General features: G+C 42.4%; 1 protein-coding gene and 1 long non-coding RNA gene across 2 annotated transcripts in view; one reads left to right on the forward strand and one right to left on the reverse strand.

Moving 5' to 3' along the window:
* Positions 1-14,331, reverse strand: part of foxo3b (forkhead box O3b) — a 42,228-nt gene extending 27,897 nt beyond the window's left edge. The window contains exons 1-2 of the mRNA XM_085431968.1: positions 14,026-14,331; positions 12,960-13,680 (exon numbers count right to left, since the gene is read on the reverse strand). Of these exons, the coding sequence (XP_085288094.1) occupies positions 12,960-13,517 (558 nt within the window). The 5' untranslated portion in view covers positions 13,518-13,680; positions 14,026-14,331. The remainder of the gene's footprint in view (positions 1-12,959; positions 13,681-14,025) is intronic.
* LOC146692047 (uncharacterized) overlaps positions 1-18,753 on the forward strand; it is a 78,312-nt gene that overhangs the window by 54,655 nt on the left and 4,904 nt on the right. The gene's annotated exons all lie outside the window — the stretch shown is intronic.

Below are 18,753 nucleotides of genomic sequence, written 5' to 3' on the forward strand. Positions count from 1 at the left end.
CTTTGGATGAAAAAAGCATGGCACATGGTGAGAATTGGAGAGGTTGAGCAGAACTAAGATATGCCAAAAGAGTAATTCAATTGGATTTTAATTTCTCCAGCACCAAATGACAACAGCAGTTGCCTCAAGGTGCTTTATACTGAAAGGTAAAGACCCTACAATAACACAGAGAAAACCCCAACAATCAAACAACCTCCTTTGAGCAAGCACTTGGTGACAGTGGGAAGGAAAAACTCCCTTAATATGCTACGCCATATGCTAACAGATGTAACAAAGTGCTCTAACAATGCATTAATCATTCTATTTTCAGTGTTATCAGTTTCAGAATGAAGTTTCGGTGTATATTTCTTAGAAAGCAGTCAAGTCTTTTTGAGCTTTGAGCACAGAAACGAATACCCTGATTCTCTTACAATCAATCATGAGCATGTATAATTTTTACATTACATTTGCAAATCTTTCATAGCAATGGCCACTAAATCAGATATGTGCAGACCAAAGTTACCTTGCATACCTGCATTTTAGGAGCAGAATGCCTTGCAAAAACAGATTTACAAAGAGTGCTCTGTTTGCATATAAGCAAGGTTAAGGACGAACGCAGTCTGTGTGACCATAAATCAAACAGGGCTTCACTAACTGTCATACATAGGTCATATATGTGCAGAAAGTAGAGAACTACATTATCATTGGGTCATAAGCTAAACCACGCTCTTATAGAGCATGGTGACAAAAAGATGCAGTGTCGTTCAGTGCTCTGTTCAGGAATATTTGCACAGTAGTAGTTGTGAGTTTTTCATCTCTTATTCTTCATCTCTTATCCTCAATGTACCATCTATGTTTCAGGCCTCTGCAACAAATTCAACACTTACATGTTAAATTTCAGCAAAGCTAAATATGAGGGAGAAACTGGAGGAGCATTGTTCGTTTCAAAGTAGGTTTTGTAGGTGAGCAGTTCAACGGCAGAGTTTCACTGAGAGTTACTGGTCCCATCAGTTTGACCTTTCTCTTTATCAGGTAAAGATAGATCCACCCCCGTTTAATATAGCATCTAATAAACACTAATGCAAGATTTTTACCTTCAACCTTAAAAGGGCTGAATTCATTTGCAACACTTCGGGAAGCGCTTCAACTTTGAGATCGTGTTCCTTAATTAAAAGTTATTCAGCTGAAGGTCAAGTCACTTTTTGCTTTGTCAGCAAGCTGTTTTGTGCTTATCAGATCTACCCATATCTTATGTGTCTGTGTTCTGTTCTGCTGAACCTTATCAAGCTCCTAACCTCCCCCCATTCTCTCTTGTAAAACCCAGGTGTGCAAACAGAGAGGTTTACCTAGGTCTTATAAATGATAACAGATAAGAGGAGGGAAGAAATAATAAGGAAGGAGCCAAGCTCCACAGTGAACTTGTAATCTCCCTTCCTTTTAACGTGGATCTTTTCTTCTTACTCAAGGTAATTTATTGATTTATCCTGTAATCAGCAAATATATGATTAAACTGATTTGGTTGCTGTCACTATAAAGACTTGCGTTATATATGGCATCTACTTTGCAATTCTGTAAATATGGATGGCCAGATCAGTCCCATTACAGGTACAGATACTCATTGGGGAAACAGTGTTAAATTATTGAGCTGTACTTCTCTTTGAAAAGCAAAGAACCTCAAGCAGAGAAATACAATTATGAAATAATTCTTCGATTGAAGTGTTTTAGTGTTTCTCTCTGCCCTCGCAGTTAGCCTCTCATGCAACCAGGGAAGGGGGGGGGGTTCAGACATCTGATACTAGTGAAAAACATAAATGACACAAGACAAACAAACGTGTTTGTGTAAAATGTTTAAACATGTCCAGATGCATAAATGTAAAGAACTGAATACAAAGAGACACACACTCTTTGATGTAACCTCAGCTGCTGCCATCAGCCTCGTCTTTCTGTGTCAGTGGCTGAAGCAGGCTCAACAATGGCTCGCTTTCATCCCACAGTAACATATCCACACACACATACGCACAACCTCTGAAGTGCTGGGCCATTGTTGTGACTTCATGACAAAGATTGAGACCCTGGGGCCCACTGGAGCCCGAACTGCCAACCACTCGCATCTTAGTTGGTACATATAGCGCACACACACAATAAGGGACCATATTTTGTGTGGGGAAATTGCTCTAGGGACATTATGGGAACTATTATTGTATCCCTAGAAAGAACTGAAAACATCATTCCCTAATTTTAATGATGCATAGAGGATGTGGAACATTGGAGCCCAGCACGTGTACAGCAAGACATCCCAGGCTGTGTAATTCATACCAGAAACTGAGACGCTTTGCATGTGTGACTTCAACCTATAGAGTTACACAGAGACAAAAGAATGCTGTGTGTCTGCACAGAAAGCCTGTGGGTTGAACAGGTGGCTGGCAGGATGGCTGCTTGATGCCACTCTCAGGCTTTGTTTATCAAATCTGGGTTATCAAGTCTCTGTGGTTGGAAAGCCTCCACAGCATGTGAAACTGCACCCTGGCCGGACCAAATGTCAGCACACTTTCTCACTATGAGAACTGTTTTCATTACTGTTTGATGCTGTAGTCACACTGAGTAAAACAGTCGCTGGAGACTGCGGCACAAACAAAATTATTACGATGATGTGATGTGATGACCTCTGAAATCGCTGTGGACAAAGTCTGCGTCCTCTCGCAGTCAGCTGCCATCTTCACAGCGACATCGGTGCCTCAAGATGGCGATAAAACAGCAAGAAGGCAGAGTCAGTCTGCTATCGCTTTGCAGAGGACAAGTTGGCAATCAAATGCAACCTGTGATACGTCTCGTCTTGGGACCCTTGCTTTTATGTAGGAATATAACCGGAATACAACCAGTCGTCAATTAGTTGACCAGTTGGTCACCGCAACTACTTGCAATGAGTGTACAACAGCAAATATCCAATGCAGTAACCGGGCAATCCCTTTACTAGCTGCTCAGAGGTTGATGTTTTTACTCTGGTGTGACTGAGACATAATATACGGATTCTTTAGGTGGAAATAGTTAAATTTAGTGGTTATGCTGAGCTTTCACTGGAATAAATTACTTTTTTATTTAAATAACATTATTAGTGATTTTTTTTAACATCAGACAGGATGTTTTATCATAATTCAAAAAAGCAAAAACGCTAAAATTGTACAGACGTACTCCAAAATGTTACAAATTTACTTCAAGCAACCAACCATCTCATAGCTAATCCATAACAGGTTGCTTTACACTGACATAAACCGTTAGTGATTTCTACTCTAAATACAAGTTGAACAGGTTATTAGACAACAAAGAGATTTGCTGGATGTGTCAAATCGGAATTCAGTTACTTCGTGGGCACTAGCGCTGAATATTGTTAGTGTACTTTGATCAGTTCAGAGTCTTCCGAGTGGAAAGTACCTGAACTATTTTCTTCTATGGTTATGACAGACACTGAGCTAATATATCACACCACTGAGAGCTAGTCATAATCACTTTGTCTTATTCTGTGACTCACACTTTTGCAAACATGTGATACATGCTCGTAGACACCTAGATACACACACAAACACATACACACAGGTGGGGCACCTGAATGTAGCTTGATTGTGGCTTCCAAAACACTTAATCTAAGGTAATCCAGGTTTAATCTGCTGTTATCACTCTTACTGACACAGAGGGGTATGAGTTGTGGCTTCTTTCTTCTCTCTTTCTTTCTTCTTCTTCTTCTTCTCGCTCCTCTGCCACAGAAAGCTTTATTGTACTCAATTAAATGTTAATCAGGAACAGTAGCTCATCCTGTCCTTTACAGACTTGATGATGCCAGATAGGTGGAGCGGTGTGATTGAAAGAGACAAGCTCAGAAGAAAACTAATTAAAGTTTAAAAGCCACATTGGAGAGCCACGTTCAGAAATGATAACTTCAAACACGCCTCAGGCAGATATCTGTTGAGAGAGCGCGGGTGCGGGTAGCCTTACCTGCTAGACACACATTGCTGTTTATAGTACCCCTCCCCACATACACATCTAAAAATACATAAAAAGTCAACACATAAGCCACTGTGTGTTTATTAGTAGATGTTGGTGTGCAGGATGGCGAAGGGAGTCGATTATAGAGGAGGAGGAGGCGACGAGAGAGAAGGGGCCCTCTTTAGCAATGTGGTTATCAGAGAAACTGAAATGTAACGCCACAGCGGGAGGTACATGCATGCTGACTCTGCATGTGTGTGTGTGCGTGTGTGTAAGCAATGTGTTCACTAGGTCACCTTGTTATCAGCTGTCACCCAAACTGCGAGTCTTACCCCCCACCTGAAAGACAAGTTGTCGGGTGCTATGGAGACAGATAAATAAACCCCACCCCTTGCCCTGTTGGTATGCAGGCCTTTAAGCATGCACGCACGCAAATGAACGCACGCGCACGCCTACAGCAGCTGGGCTGATAGCAGCCCTTTGGATAGTCATTAGCTATATTCTTGACTGCCCAGCAAGACTTCCTTTGCTCCACTGTTCATTTCCTGTTTTCTAGAAACAAAATATTTCCTTTCTTGTATTCAAGCCCATTGTTTTGCATGCTGTGTTCATATATAAATCAACTGGATTACAACTGATTGAGGAGGAAGTCATATTTTGATGCACATCACTTCAAGACATTTGGAAAATAATTTTATTCACCAAAACTGATGATACATGTAAGCAGTAAATACACAGGTTGGGCCAGCTGCTAATGAGCTTATTTAGAAAGAGCAAACTGGGCTAAAGGGGATGTATAATTGCTGTTTTCCTCCGTGTCTTATTTCTTTTTACAGAGCCAGACAGACGGTGTGTCTCAGAGCGGCATGTGCATTTTCCAGACTAGCGTTTCTGGATTCTATCTTGAACCTTCCTGCTCAGACTCTGACCTAGAAAAGTGCTTTGGTTAACCTTTCCCTCGGGAGGTTGAAGGCAAGGGTCAATTACAGAACAGTAGGGCTGGAGCAGGAAGACAAGTAATGACATGCTTTCAAACTTACTGTACGAGATTTAACTGAGGCCGTTCAGGTAAAAACTAATGTTTAACCACCAGATAAACCACTGCAGAGTCAGGTTTTGTTCCTAGATGTTAAAATACCTGCATATGTGGACATTTTTGATTTCTTTTTCTTGGAACTTTCTTTATTTAGCAGCTGGCGATGACTCTTGCAACTTCAGCTGTGCACTTTGCTGCAGTTATCTGGCTGAAACACCAGTTTTGTGCACTAACAGTTGGAAAAAGATCAGTGTAATCTGATGTCGTATAAACTGCTGAGCAAATGTTTTGCAGCATGAGGGTTCCACGATAGCAGCGTCACAAATGTGATTCAACAGGCTCTGGAAAGAACCTGCAACACGATAGCTGCAGTTTTATAAAGCGACGAAGAACTTAAAATAATCCTCTGGGAAAATTCCACCTGTGATTGTTAGCACGCCGGCTGTGGGAAATAACTGTGTTATAACTGTAACACAGCCAGTAATAATCAACAACACTAACGAAAAATGAGGTCTCTTAAAAGCGTTTGAGGGAACAGCTAAAAATGAGGATAAATGTGCTCATATGCAATCTTAACAAAAGCTAGATAAGATAAATTGATACCATTCTGTTGCCTGTAGAGTAAATATGCAGTTGAACCAGGGGCCCATTAGTTGAGCTAAGCATAAACACCAGCATCAGTGGGAAAACAGCTGTCCTTGCTCTGTCCAACGGGAACAGAACCCACTCACCACCTTGTCTGAAGTCCATTAATTAAATATATGTTTGTGTAATCCTGTTCAAAAGCTGAGGAAACACCCAATTTTTTGTTGTGTTGAGATATAGTGGAGGTCTGGACACAGATACTGACAGAGACTCTCAGCACGTTGACGTTAATGGGCTTGGACACACGGACTGTATATAAAAGATGGACATAGCAGCCATGACATCACCTCTTGGACCGTTTTTCAGACTGGCTGCAAGCAAGGATGGATCTGACTGAGAGGACGGGGGATGCTTCACACATATACAACAGCAAACTCTCAATCACAACCGAGTTCTGCTCCAAATCACAACTTTTTTCTCATCCTTTTAGGGTCTAACTGGGACTATAGTTTAAAGGTCTGCACACAAAAGGCTAGGCAAATATAGTGCCAGTCAAAAGATGTTGGGGTGATGGTAGTCAACATATCACCCACCCCTAGAGTAATTTTTTACCAATGTGTGGTGCCCTTGGTGTGATGCCAAACAGCATTGTACCTGCAATGTCCGCTAGTCGTGCACCTCTTAATATTTGTAACCTGGATTTTTGAACTGCTGCTGCCACAGCTGGCTTGAAGACTCAGGTGTCGGTTTTTACCCCTGTTTTATTGATATATATCAGTACAGAAGTTTCAAAAAACCTTTGAGTATAAATGGATGTGGCTGTGTGATCGCATTACATCTGGCACGTGAAGCAACCAAACCGGCAGGTACACTGGAGCCTTAATCCCTTACTGCATGAGGTAAAATGCTGAGTCAAACCAAGCCCTCATCTTGAACCTGCAATTCGTGTGTAGGACACATGTGTTTGTATTTTAGATGTTATCAATAACTGGGCATGTGCAGGCATGTGTCTGTTTAACACATGCAAAACACATAACACACACACTATGACCGGTCTGCTTCCAAAATCCAAGCCTTGTCAAAACACAGCTGGGCTCCACTGAGGTTTTAGGACTATTCATTCGTATTATAAAACCTTGAGTGTCTCAAAAACAGAGTTGCGTTACAATAATGGCCACCAAAAAAATAAATAAAAAATACTCCCTTGATATTGCCTTGACTCCTTCTTGTCTTTTTTCCTTAATGAGAGGAGAGGACCGAGATTTATCTCCATTCATTAGAGCCCACAACAGATCTCAAGAGTTGCGCTTCAGAGGAGCAGCGGCAAGCTACAGGGGAATGGCTTGTTTTTGCTCACCACGGTGTTTTACATTCAGACAAATGAGGGAGCTGGCAGGAAAATAATGAGGGATGGAGTAAGAGTGAGAAAAGGAGAGCGGACTAAAGAAGAGGAGTTCAAGCAATGAAGGAGAGACTGAAATGGTGAGAGAGGGTTCGCCTTTAGCCAAGAACAGGCCCTTAAAAATTAATATGGTGATCTGAATTCATCCCAAGTGCACTGAATAATTGAGAAGTGTCTTTGAGGAGAACAGGTCGTTCTGAGGGTGACATGGGTGGTGAGGATCCAGAAAATTAAGAGAAAAAGAGAGAAAGAAATCAGAAAGTGTGCTTTTTTATTGTCCAGCCTCCTTAATGTTCACACAAAGCTCTCCGGAGACTTCAAAATGTGCTTCTTTCTGTGTGTTTCATAGGCCTGACTAATTATGACAGAAAATCTGAAGAAGAATACAGGTTTTAATGCAGAGTCAGATGGATAGACAGATAAGGTAATGAAAAAGAAAGAAAAGCAGATGCTGGCACTTGTTGACGTACAAGCGGCCAAAAGTATTTGGACACCTTTGTTATCTTACATCTGTGAGTTTTTAATTATTGTTTCCTTGTTCCACTGAAAGGGGAATCCGAATGCTTCGGCACACAAATGAATACAAGACTATAATAGCGCATAACCTTGCAACATAGTTTGGGAAACACCCTTTCCTGCCAAACCACGTCTTTAAATCTGCAAGTGCAGATATTTTTGCGAGTACAGTGTCAGAAAACATCTGCATTTGGAACAGCTGAAAATGACAAATACAGAGTGAGTAAACCAAAATATAAAAGTTGTACAGCTAAGCAATGCCCTCAGGCTCACTACACTCTCTCTGTAAGCCAATGGGGGCTCCTATTTTGCATTGTTTTCTTGAGGTAGCTGATTATGGCCTCTTTAAAATAACACGTTTGGAAACTGACTTTACACTGACTCCAAGCCAGGTGTCATCACCCATCCCCTCCCACCATCTCACCCATGAGCTTATATGGATTGATTTCCCAGTTGGTCTTGCAGCATAATTTCTCCCTATGACTTATGCAGAAATTGCATATGGATATGATTTTGATTTGTCTGCATACTTTTGTCCCTTTAGAATGATTTTCAGATGCACATCTAGATGGGAAAAAGCTGCTTGGGCCTTTTAAAGAAGATGTTCCCATAGATTGGAATGGAACTGGATTGGAAATGGAACTGGAACAGAACCTGGGGGTTTCCTGCACACCGAGGTTGACTGCTCTGGAAGACGCTATTCACACTTGAGGGGGAGCCTGAAGCTGGTGTGTTCCTACAACCCATTGTCCCTTTCGTCTTACGCCCTTCCTTGGGGAATCACAGCCAGAGGGCAGTTGTAATACCCCAATTTAGAGCAAAGCTTGTTAATTTACCCCCTCCTCTCGTCCCCTCCTCTTACTGTCTCCCCCCCCCCCCCCTTTTTTTTTTGCTTCACTTCCTTCACATTGGTAATTTCCCAGCTCCATCTGAGAGGACTTCAGATTGTGCTCCACATACATACAGACACATACACACACCACCCATTTCTCCTGTCTAATCTTTTTTGGTATTCTCCTTCAGTATTATGAGAGTTTCTTTAATATCCCGTCATCAACCTCAAAGAGTGCTTAAAGCTGAGGTAGGCCACATGTTTTTCCTCTGGCTGGGCAAAAGAAATCCTTAATAATACAACTGTAATTTAAGTGGTCTGGGAGGGAACTAGACTCGTTTGCCTCCCTTGGACTCTGGTTTTAGGCTTTAGAAAATCCAGCCCTATTACGAGAGACTGGTCAATCACGTCTTTTCAGAACAGATCAGGTGAGTAGTCATATAAAAGGTGAAATAAAAATAACAATTTTACTATGGCATGCAGGGTTTCAGCTCATATCAAGAACTATTTTCACTATTTTCTGGTGTTTTATTTGATTTGCTGTTTCTAGAATTCGATCTGCACTCAAGCTGGGCTCCTATCACCCAAATAAATCTCATCCAACACTGGAATAATGAGCAAGGAATGAAAAGTGAAGAAAGCTGTATTTTCCCCCTACTTCCCTTTTTCTCCACCTTGTCCCGCTGTAATAGAAACAATAAATAATTTCGGCTCCAAAGAATCAACTGTTTCGGAGTGCCTGGATAATCAAACACAGGTTTTTGTAACTCTCTTTTCCGCACAAAATCAGATGGTCTAATATGTAACGGTTAGGTCCGGAGCCTGTTTCTATCCCTGCGTGTGTGACTGTTGCAGTTGTTCTGTAGATGAACCTGTTTTCTTTTCTCTTTGTAGAGTGAGAATCAGATAAGGTGCCTTTAACTCATGTGGTTGTGACTCAGTGTTCTGCGGTTTCAGCTGAACGTGAAGTCTCTCCAAGTATCCATCAATTATCCAAGGACTTTAATATTTGTTTAAAGTGTGTCGCAACCATAAGGATCTTAAAGACTAACATAATTTAATCAATAAAATTAATTTCAGATCCCTGTATTAATTTACAACTCCTGAACTGTTTCGATAAGCCCGAACATGACCAGACAAATGCACTAGATATGTCTCAGCATGTCCGTGTGGAAATGTCTGGTCTAACCCTATTTAAAAAAAACACACACAGACAAGAGCTTAAGCAATCAGCTTTATATCAGATGGTGATAACCGTACTTTATGTGCAGTGTAGCTGTTACAACCTCTTAACCTTAATTACCAATGTGACATAACTAGGGCTTGGCCTGTGACGGGCAGCCATTGGGAACAGGGAGCCTATTACAACGAGGTTAAGTAACACTGGAGCACAAAGTTCACTGCAGCTCAGAATACGTGCGTGTACTTGCACAGAAATACACACAGGTGCACCTAATCTTTCGTTTATGCAAACAACACGCACACACACACAAACCCAGTGTTATGCATGTGCATGCATGTGTGCTATTTTGAGATTCACTCCCCCGCCATACCAAAGCTTTTTAACACACATTTCAGCAACTCTGAACCAGACCACCCCCACCACCACCACGACAGAAACCTTGCTGAGAAACTGCAAAATATACTGGTTCAGTCCAAAAAGTTAGGTGTATTTGGTCTAGCACACTCAGGAAAAATGCTCATTGGATTCTGCTTCTGAGGGCAAAAAGACTAGTATAGAATTTTTGATAAGAATAAAGAAAAGATAAAGTTTTTCTTTTAACTTAGGAAATGAACACTTGTTTTCAGTGTCTAAGAACAAGTTAATGACAAATGGTACATGTTTCAGGAAAAGAACATCCAGTTTCCGTACCCGATTAAAGACAATCTAAGGTAATAAAAGCGTTATTGTTGGCTATCTGCTTTTACTGAGGCTGATGGTTAACTGAGAAAGACATGGAGCACAATGTTGTAGGTGGGAACCTGGAGAGAGACCTCAGGAGGATTACTAGGATTTGCTCAGCAAATCTCCTCAACAAAGGTGCCCTGGGTGCATGAAACTGTAGGTGTTCAAACCTCTGTGTGGAGGTGAAACCTAAGAGCAAAGGAAAGGGACTCTGAGGTCCCCATGCAGAGGCAGTCCTCTGAAAACTGGGCTCTGCAGGCTGTCTTTAGTTTCATGGGCTTTTCACTAAAGCCTTAGTACAGCTTGGGACATGCTCAGGCCTTAATGCTGAGAAGCCTGCTCATTATTTCAGAGCTGTAGAAGTGTCATCCTTTAAAAATCCAGTGTTATTGAATCACAGATTATTTCAACACAGATTTCAATAAAGATTTGGTGAATCCCTGCAACATGTTTAACTTTTTTTTCTCCAGTTTGAGACGTTTTGTATAACACTTTGAATAACTAGATTCCTCTATGAAGGAAAATGATCCCAGCTGTGGACGTACACCTAATGAACTTGTGGCTTTGATAAACATCACCACCCTGCAGATGGTATTTTACATCCCTAAACGCCACTGGAAGTAAAGCCCAAGATCAGCTGGAATGAATAGCCTGTATTTGTGTAGCACTTTCCTAGTCCCTAAGGACCCCAAAGCGCTTTACACATTCAGTCATCCACCCATTCTCACACACACATTCACACACTGGTGATGGCAGCTACATTGTAGCCACAGCCACCCTGGGGCGCACTGACAGAGGCGAGGCTGCCGAACACTGGCGCCACCGGGCCCTCTGACCACCACCAGTAGGCAACGGGTGAAGTGTCTCACCCAAGGACACAACGACCGAGACTGTCCAAGCCGGGGCTCGAACCGGCAACCTTCCGATTACAAAACTCTCTGTTCTTGAAGTCTGGAAACCTGCAAGCACAAACCACTTTATCTAATTTACTACCACCGCTCCAGCACCAAAACACATTAAATGGAAAGTTTTCCTCAGCATCACACATGTAAACAAACCAGCACGCACAAGAATATGTTTCTGGTTAGTCAGTTGGCAAGTATCCTGAAGATTCCTGATCCAGACTTCTAATTTCTGTGTTTACCTTTGCTCAGGCTAAAAACAAATCCAATCTGATTCACAAAAGATGTTTTTTGGAAACCTCAAGGCACTCTTCCTAATGGCCTCAATAAACGTTGCTCACTGCTCATTTCCTAGAATCTCAAAGGATGTGATGGGTAGCATGACGCCGAGAGACACACTGGCCACTTGAATGAAATATGCCTGGTTAAAATAAACTGCACTACTCTGTATCACAGATCTGTGATAGAAAAAGACGTCAAAACTCTGTTACAGCTAAAAGCAGCTAGAGTCTGCCTGTCTTATTCAACAAAAAGAAGAAAGAAGAAGGCATAGGCTGTGAGCCCCGGCCAAGATTTACTGACAGGACATGTGTAACACTAAACCTCTGACAGCTTGGCCCTCATGCCCGAAATTCCAGGAGTAACAGCCCTGCATGGTGACGGTGAACTCGGCCTTGATGAGGCTACACCCCGAACCATATCACATAAGAAAACTTGAGAAGGCCTGACAAAATATGGGCCCCCAAAGGACCGATCCTTCAGCTTATGGTGGGTGTTAATCTCTGCCCTTTGACCTTTTGTACTTCCCTCCAACGCCCTCTCTTTTTTCACAGTCCCCATATGCCTTTTCAGTCACCAGATCGATGCATAACAGCTCGCCCAAACTCAGGGCAGATCTTATGTAATTCCCCCATGGTAGGATCAGCAACCTTGGCAGTTGCCTACCTGACCCAGGAGACTGGCAGATCCCTGCCAAGGTTTACATAACAAATAGCAAACAGGGCAATGCCTCTGTGGTTACAATAACATAATGGAAATGTGTCTCATATATATATATATTTTATCCAAGTGACTATCAAAGTGTCATTCTAGTATCGCAACCACAGAAAGACTGAATGGTTTCACTGAACCAACCACAGTGAGGTTTCATTGCAGAGGTTAGTCATAAAAGGAAGGCCTCGGGATTCAAATGTTTCCACTGAGCACTAGTGTTAAATTGTTATGTTTACATTCAGCTACTTGGCCAACCGGATTAGCTGCTGTTCAGTAACTGTCTTATATAACTGCATCATTCTTTGAAAGTCTTATGTAGCACCGCTTTACTCAAAATATGCCACTGTGTTTCCAGACAAACTGGTTCAAGTGTTCGTTTGCTCCATTTTCAGCCATCAAAGAAATATCACGGATCAGGAACTTGGAATTTTTCCAAGTCTTATAATGTTTTTTTGGAATAAGCTCCTCCTGTCACATTTTGTTACATTTAGAAGATAATTATGTAAAGGATTTACCAATCCTCATGCTGATTAAAGAGATTCGTGATCTTAAATGGCCTTAAAAAAAACCCTGTGTTTTCTTACTGCTCTGTAATTTTTTCCATTAGCATGATAATGAGAGGTGTAATGAGTGCCAGACTTCCCAAATAAATAGAAGCTGAAAGGGGGGGGGGGAGGGGGGAATCTACAGTCTTGGCATAATTGAGTGCATGTGAGTGTCTGTTTGTGAGTGTACGTCAGTGGGTTTGCAAGCCACATGCTTTTTGTTTTTGTTTTGATGGAGGAAGGGGGGGGGGGGGCTGGTGGGCTGGATGGTGGGAAGACTCTTACCTTCCATCCTGCGGAGCTGTTGCTGTCGCCTTTGTCTTTGAAGTAAGGGATGGATCTCACCATCCACTCATAAATCTGGGACAGTGTCAGTCTCTTTTCTGGCGAGCTCTCAATGGCTTTGGTTATCAGGTCGGCGTAGGAGAGATTCCCCCAGGCGTTACGGCGAGATGATGTTTTCCTTGGGGTCTGCACGGCAGACAAGCTGCTGGGGTTCAGAGCGCCAGGGGTGGCCGTCGGGGAGTGTGTGGAGAGCGGGGAGCCACTGCTCTCCTGGCCGGGTGAGGAGAGCGCTCCATCGGCAATGGGACTGTTGCTACTCTGATCTTCTGCCGCCGCGCCAGAGCCATTGACACTGATGGCAGCCGCGGTGGCACTGTCCTCTTCGTCATCCTCTTCCTCGGGTATAATATCTGTGTCATTGCTCTCCGGCTTCACCGCGCTCGAGTCCGGTCGCGGCAGAGGCCAGGTGCAAGACCTTGGCCGCTTTTGGGGCTCAAAGTCCGGGTCTATAGCCACTTCCAGGTCCTTGAGTGTGTCGGGGATCGGAGCCTCAGCCATTCTCTCCGGCTCCAATCACAATCTCGCCCCCGCTGCCAGATAATAAAGTTAAAGGACAAGAAATGGAGAGCTGTCAAAGTCGCATCCCATGAATGCGCGCTCCCGTCCTTTGTTGCTAATTCTATAGCAGGTAAGTCCCGAGAAAAACTTCAGTTATTCACGCCTGGGAAGGACAGGAAGAAAAACAAGAATCAAACCCAAAGCACTTGGTTATAGAAAAGCAAAAAAGCATAAACGACAACAACAACAACAAAAAAAAAGCCGAGTCTACAAAACACAGTGCTAAATGTGTCAGTGAAGCCACACTAGTACTATTTAAACATGGCACCCCGTGATCTTCACTACATTTATAATAAAATACTACTTCACTAATACTACTTCACTAACAGAAGCTCTACGTATAATCCCCTCCTGCTGCAAGAATCTGGAGAGCACCGGCGGAGGAGAAAGTGCTAAAGCTTCCTTTCTCTGGGGCATAAATCTGTTACGAACACTTTAAATTAAATACCTTGCACGGCCGGTCACTTGATAGCACAAAAAACCCTCAAATACAGAAAAGACTAAATCCCGGATTGTCCACAGCCACTTCCAGTTGCCATCTTGACTCTTTTCTCTTTCACTCCTCAAGTGCGCACAGCGATGTAAATGCAGACAGGACGCATGCAGGGCAAGTCGGTGTCGATGTGGAATAAGACTGCCACCTCACTCCGGGTTACTACTGTATCTCGATCTGCCCTCCACACACTGAGATACATACACACGCGCATGCATAGGCTCACACACGCGCATGCATAGGCTCACACACACTCTTTACACACACGCGCGCACGCAAGTCGATTAAAGACCAGCCCTCTGGATCCTGCGCATGGGATCGCCTTTTAAAGTGACACTACAGTTACATCGGACAGCTGTATCTCTGCGCTCAGAGGAGGCTGGAACTAAAGATTGCTGCACGGCTGGGACACGTCCTGACATGTCAGTGAAGTGCAAAGAAATTAAAGGACACAGGAGGAGAAGGAAGAGGGAGAAACACTGAAGCCCTTAACATGTTTACTTCAGAAAGGATTTCACTGTTATTGGAAAGCTAACATATTGTTTCAGGAAATGGAATTTGTGCCACAACAGGTGCAGGTATATATATATTTTTTAAAACGCAACAAGTTTAATGTCAGTTGCTTCATAAAACCTTATAAATTGTTACATTTATCAAGTTTTATATATGATGCAATATTAAAATTATTCGTTTTTTCGCCAAAACATATCTAAAACATTTATATTAAAGTGATATTTAAAAACATACTGATTTACATCCATCTTTAAAGTTAACTTCCTATTCAGTACTCAAAGTTCAGTGGCCGATTGTGCCTTTAATCAGTCAATCACGCCCAGACCACTCCCACTTTTGTAGTCCAGAATTACGTCATCCCTTCTAGAGATGAGGAGAGTAATCCTAGATGGTTCTCGGTCCAGTAAGTGATGCTCTGGGCCTCCATCCCCTCCTCCCCGCTGCTTCTCCTCCACCTTGACTGCTTCAAAAGAGCCTCGTCCACGTCTTTGTTTCACCGAGCGCGCGTGTTCGCCTTTCTGTGCAGGAATGCGCGTTCATGAAAGACTGAAGCAAAAATATCACTGAAGCATTACAGTATGGATTCATTACTTTATCTTTTCAAGCATTTGATCCAATAACACGTTACAATTTATGTGCTGCTTTCTTTTGTTGATTTATCGCGTTTAATTTCTATGGCGTCATTTAAGGGTGAGGATATTGCTTCCACTACCAGTCAGATCATGCAAATAAACAATGTATTATCCATTTGCTGGCCTTTGAGTAAATCTCATCACAGTGCACAAGCATTAAGTATCAGTTGGTTGTTATTATTAACACTATTGTTTTACTGTGCTCAATGACACACATTTTCCCAGGTGGCCTGGTAGCCTACAGCTCACACGCTCATCCACAGCAGCAGGCTAGAGTGTGTACTGTACAGAATTACACACACACACACACGCATTGTGGGATGGTTTTTGTTCTCTTCATGTCAAAGAGAATACCTGATGCAGCAGTTTGGCGCCTGCCGAGAACTACAGAGTTAAATGCTCAGTGGATGTTCAGCGGGAGGTCAGGATGTCTGAGTTTACACACACACACACACACAAAAGCCCTGTGTACTTTCACCAACATGATCACACTTTTATCTTTCAGCTGCTTTATATCAGGCTGAATCTTCAAGATATCCGAAGGGAGTTAGTGTTTGGTTACTCGGGGAGAATTTTAAGAATGATTTTGTTTGGGTTTAATATTTTTGCAGCAGTAAATCATTAACTACACTACATTTGATGGTTTCCCCCGCTCTAACTACTATAAATCTGATGCACCGATTGTTATTTTTAAAATTATTTCAAGAACTTTGAGACATTTTTACACTGAATCTGCTCTTATAAACCTTAAAATTGGCTTTATTTGTATAACTTATTTTGCTTTGTAGTCTTTTATTTCTTCCATAGCTGTAGCAGTTATTTCTTGAGCACATTTATAGCATCTATTTAGCCAAAAAAGCCTCAACCTTTAGAACAGTGGTGTCAAACATAAGGCCCAGGGGCCAGAATTGGGCCAGCTGGACGGCTTTGGAAAGTGAAAACAAGGGTGCAGATTTTGGTCTTTTAATTATACACATATACATATACATACATACATATATACACACACACACATATATATATATATATACATACATACATATACTGACTTGTGTTTGCTCTGTCATCTGGTCAGCAATATTGACATGCACATTTAAAATAATGTGCCTATATTTTCTTTTATTCTATGTAATATTTTATAAGTGGAAGGTATGCACTCTACTTCCTTTCTAGGTCAGTTTGTTGTGCTCCAAGATAAGTCAGCTTCACCCTACATGCCCCTTCTGAAGCTTGTAAATCCAGGATTGTCAACACACACAAATTAAAAAGCATCTGAATTTTAACTCCTCTTCTTTCGTCCAGGTGAAATCACAATATTATCAGGACAGTTTTAGGCAGCAGCCTGATAAGCGAATGGATGATATGACGGTGGATAGGAGTCAAAAGGTGAACTGTTTTAGTCTTCCCTATGTCAGCATGGGGTATCTAGAATCCAGGCAGGCTGAGACGACAAACATCCCTCTAAGCCAGCGTAAATCATCCAATTAAGACAATCACAAAGCAAGGGCGGCCTTCTCTGTTTATGTCAGATGTTTACCCCAAATGGCATAATGGTCTGATTGGATTAGGGGCCTCCCCGTGGGTGGTGATCGTTTTATAAAAAACAAATCCCAAACTTTAATTGAAAGTTGTATGGTGGGTGGACTTGCATCCTTTACTACCCACTCAAGCACATTTTAATGATTGCACACATGATGTGTGTACACGCACCCACATCGTGTGTATGTGTGTGTAGGTGTGTGCGCTTAAATCTAATGAGATTATACATTTACCTCAGTGTTTTTGTAAGCTACTTGTTCCATGATACTGGCTGGATGGACACTTCGTATAAACAAACTATGTTACATAACGGTCTTGGTTTAGATAATGTAGTCTGTAGTCAGAGTGGGTTTGTCTGTGATGGAGCGGTGCACTGTGATGACCTTATCCTTAAATGTTAAGCCCTCTGCCGCCTCCTACAGGCTCAAATGAGGGAAGTGCAAACGAATATGGATAACACAGTTAAAGTTCAAACTGACTTTGAATTTACACGAAAATATAGATGATATACAAGAAACATATTTATATTTTAATAACCACAAATTAGATATGCGCAAACTTACTGATCAAGTTGTTAGGTACACCTGCTCAGCTCCTTGTTACTGCAAATATATAATCAGCCAATCACATGGCATCAACCCAAAACAATTAGGCATTGTCAAGATGATCTGGTGCTCGAATTGTGGATCAGAATCAGGAAAAAAGGTGATTTAAGTTAGTTTGAAAGTGCCATGGTTGTTGGTGCCAGATGATGAGCCAGTCGGAGTATTTCAGAAATAACTGAACAACTGAGATTTTTCCACACAACCATCTCTAGGTTTCCACCAATAAAAAAGAAAATATTCAGCGAGTGGCAGTTTTTCCAGCGTAAATGCGCTGTTGATGCTACAGGTCAGAAGCGAAGGGCCAGACTGCTTAAATGACTGCTTGTTACAACTAAAGTATGCAGAGGAGCATCTCTGACTGTACAGCACGTCAAACCTTGAAGCAGATGGGTTACAGCAGCAGAATTCCACACTGGGTGCCTCTCCAGTCAGCCAAAAAAAAAAGGAAAATGGGGCTTCAATTCACCCGAGTTCACTAGGTGTTGGACAACATGACACTGGAAAACTGTCGTCTGGTCTAATGGGTCTTGATATCCAACATTTGGGTGGTAGGAATTAAGTATAAACAACATAGTCAAACGAGCTTGCAAAGAAAAGCGTCTGGACTTCTTTAAGTTGCTTGAAGACGTTTCACCTCTCATCCGAGAAGCTTCTTCAGTTCTAAGGTCAAATGGTGGGGAGCCAAACAGCCACTTCACAAGCGTATGGCACAACATAGAAGAGCCACCTCCACAGGGCAAGACTCAGCAGTCCATCTGCATCTTAAGGATAAAGGACACTCTTTCGAGGATGCCAATGTTCAAATTTTGGACAGAGAGGACAGATGGTTTGAAAGAGGAGTGAAAGAAGCCATCTATGTCCACTGTGAGCGACCATCTTTGAACAGAGGCGGTGGTTTACGACACCAACTGTCTGCCATCTATAATCCAGTTTTGAGTTCCCGCCCCAGACACCTTAACGCCCACTCACATCCTGGGCCATCTGACCTCAGGAATTCGCATGATAAGGTGGGGCCAGGTTTCATAATGAGCTCACCCGAAACCCTGGCTGATTGGGACCCACACCCTTTTTCACACCTTGGCTCAGGCGATTAGAGGATCATCAGGGGGTCCTTTTGTCCCTCTTTGGGGGGGATACTCCCACTAGGTTTAAATCTGGGACTCCCCACCATTTGACCTTAGAACTGAAGAAGCTTCTCAGATGAGAGGTGAAACGACTTCAAGCAACTTAAAGAAGTCCAGACGCTTTTCTTTGCAAGCTCCTTTGACTACGATGACCTGGATGACTGAGAACCTTCACAGATATAAACAACATAAAAGCATATATATCCATCCTAACCTCGTATCAATAGTTCAGCAGCCTGGTGATGATGTAATGGTGTGGGGGATTTTTTC

Source organism: Copadichromis virginalis, linkage group LG15 (genome assembly GCF_057382275.1).
Source record: "Copadichromis virginalis isolate Kocher_CV1m ecotype Utaka linkage group LG15, C_Virginalis_male_GT1.1, whole genome shotgun sequence".
NCBI classification, from domain to species: Eukaryota; Metazoa; Chordata; class Actinopteri; order Cichliformes; family Cichlidae; genus Copadichromis; species Copadichromis virginalis.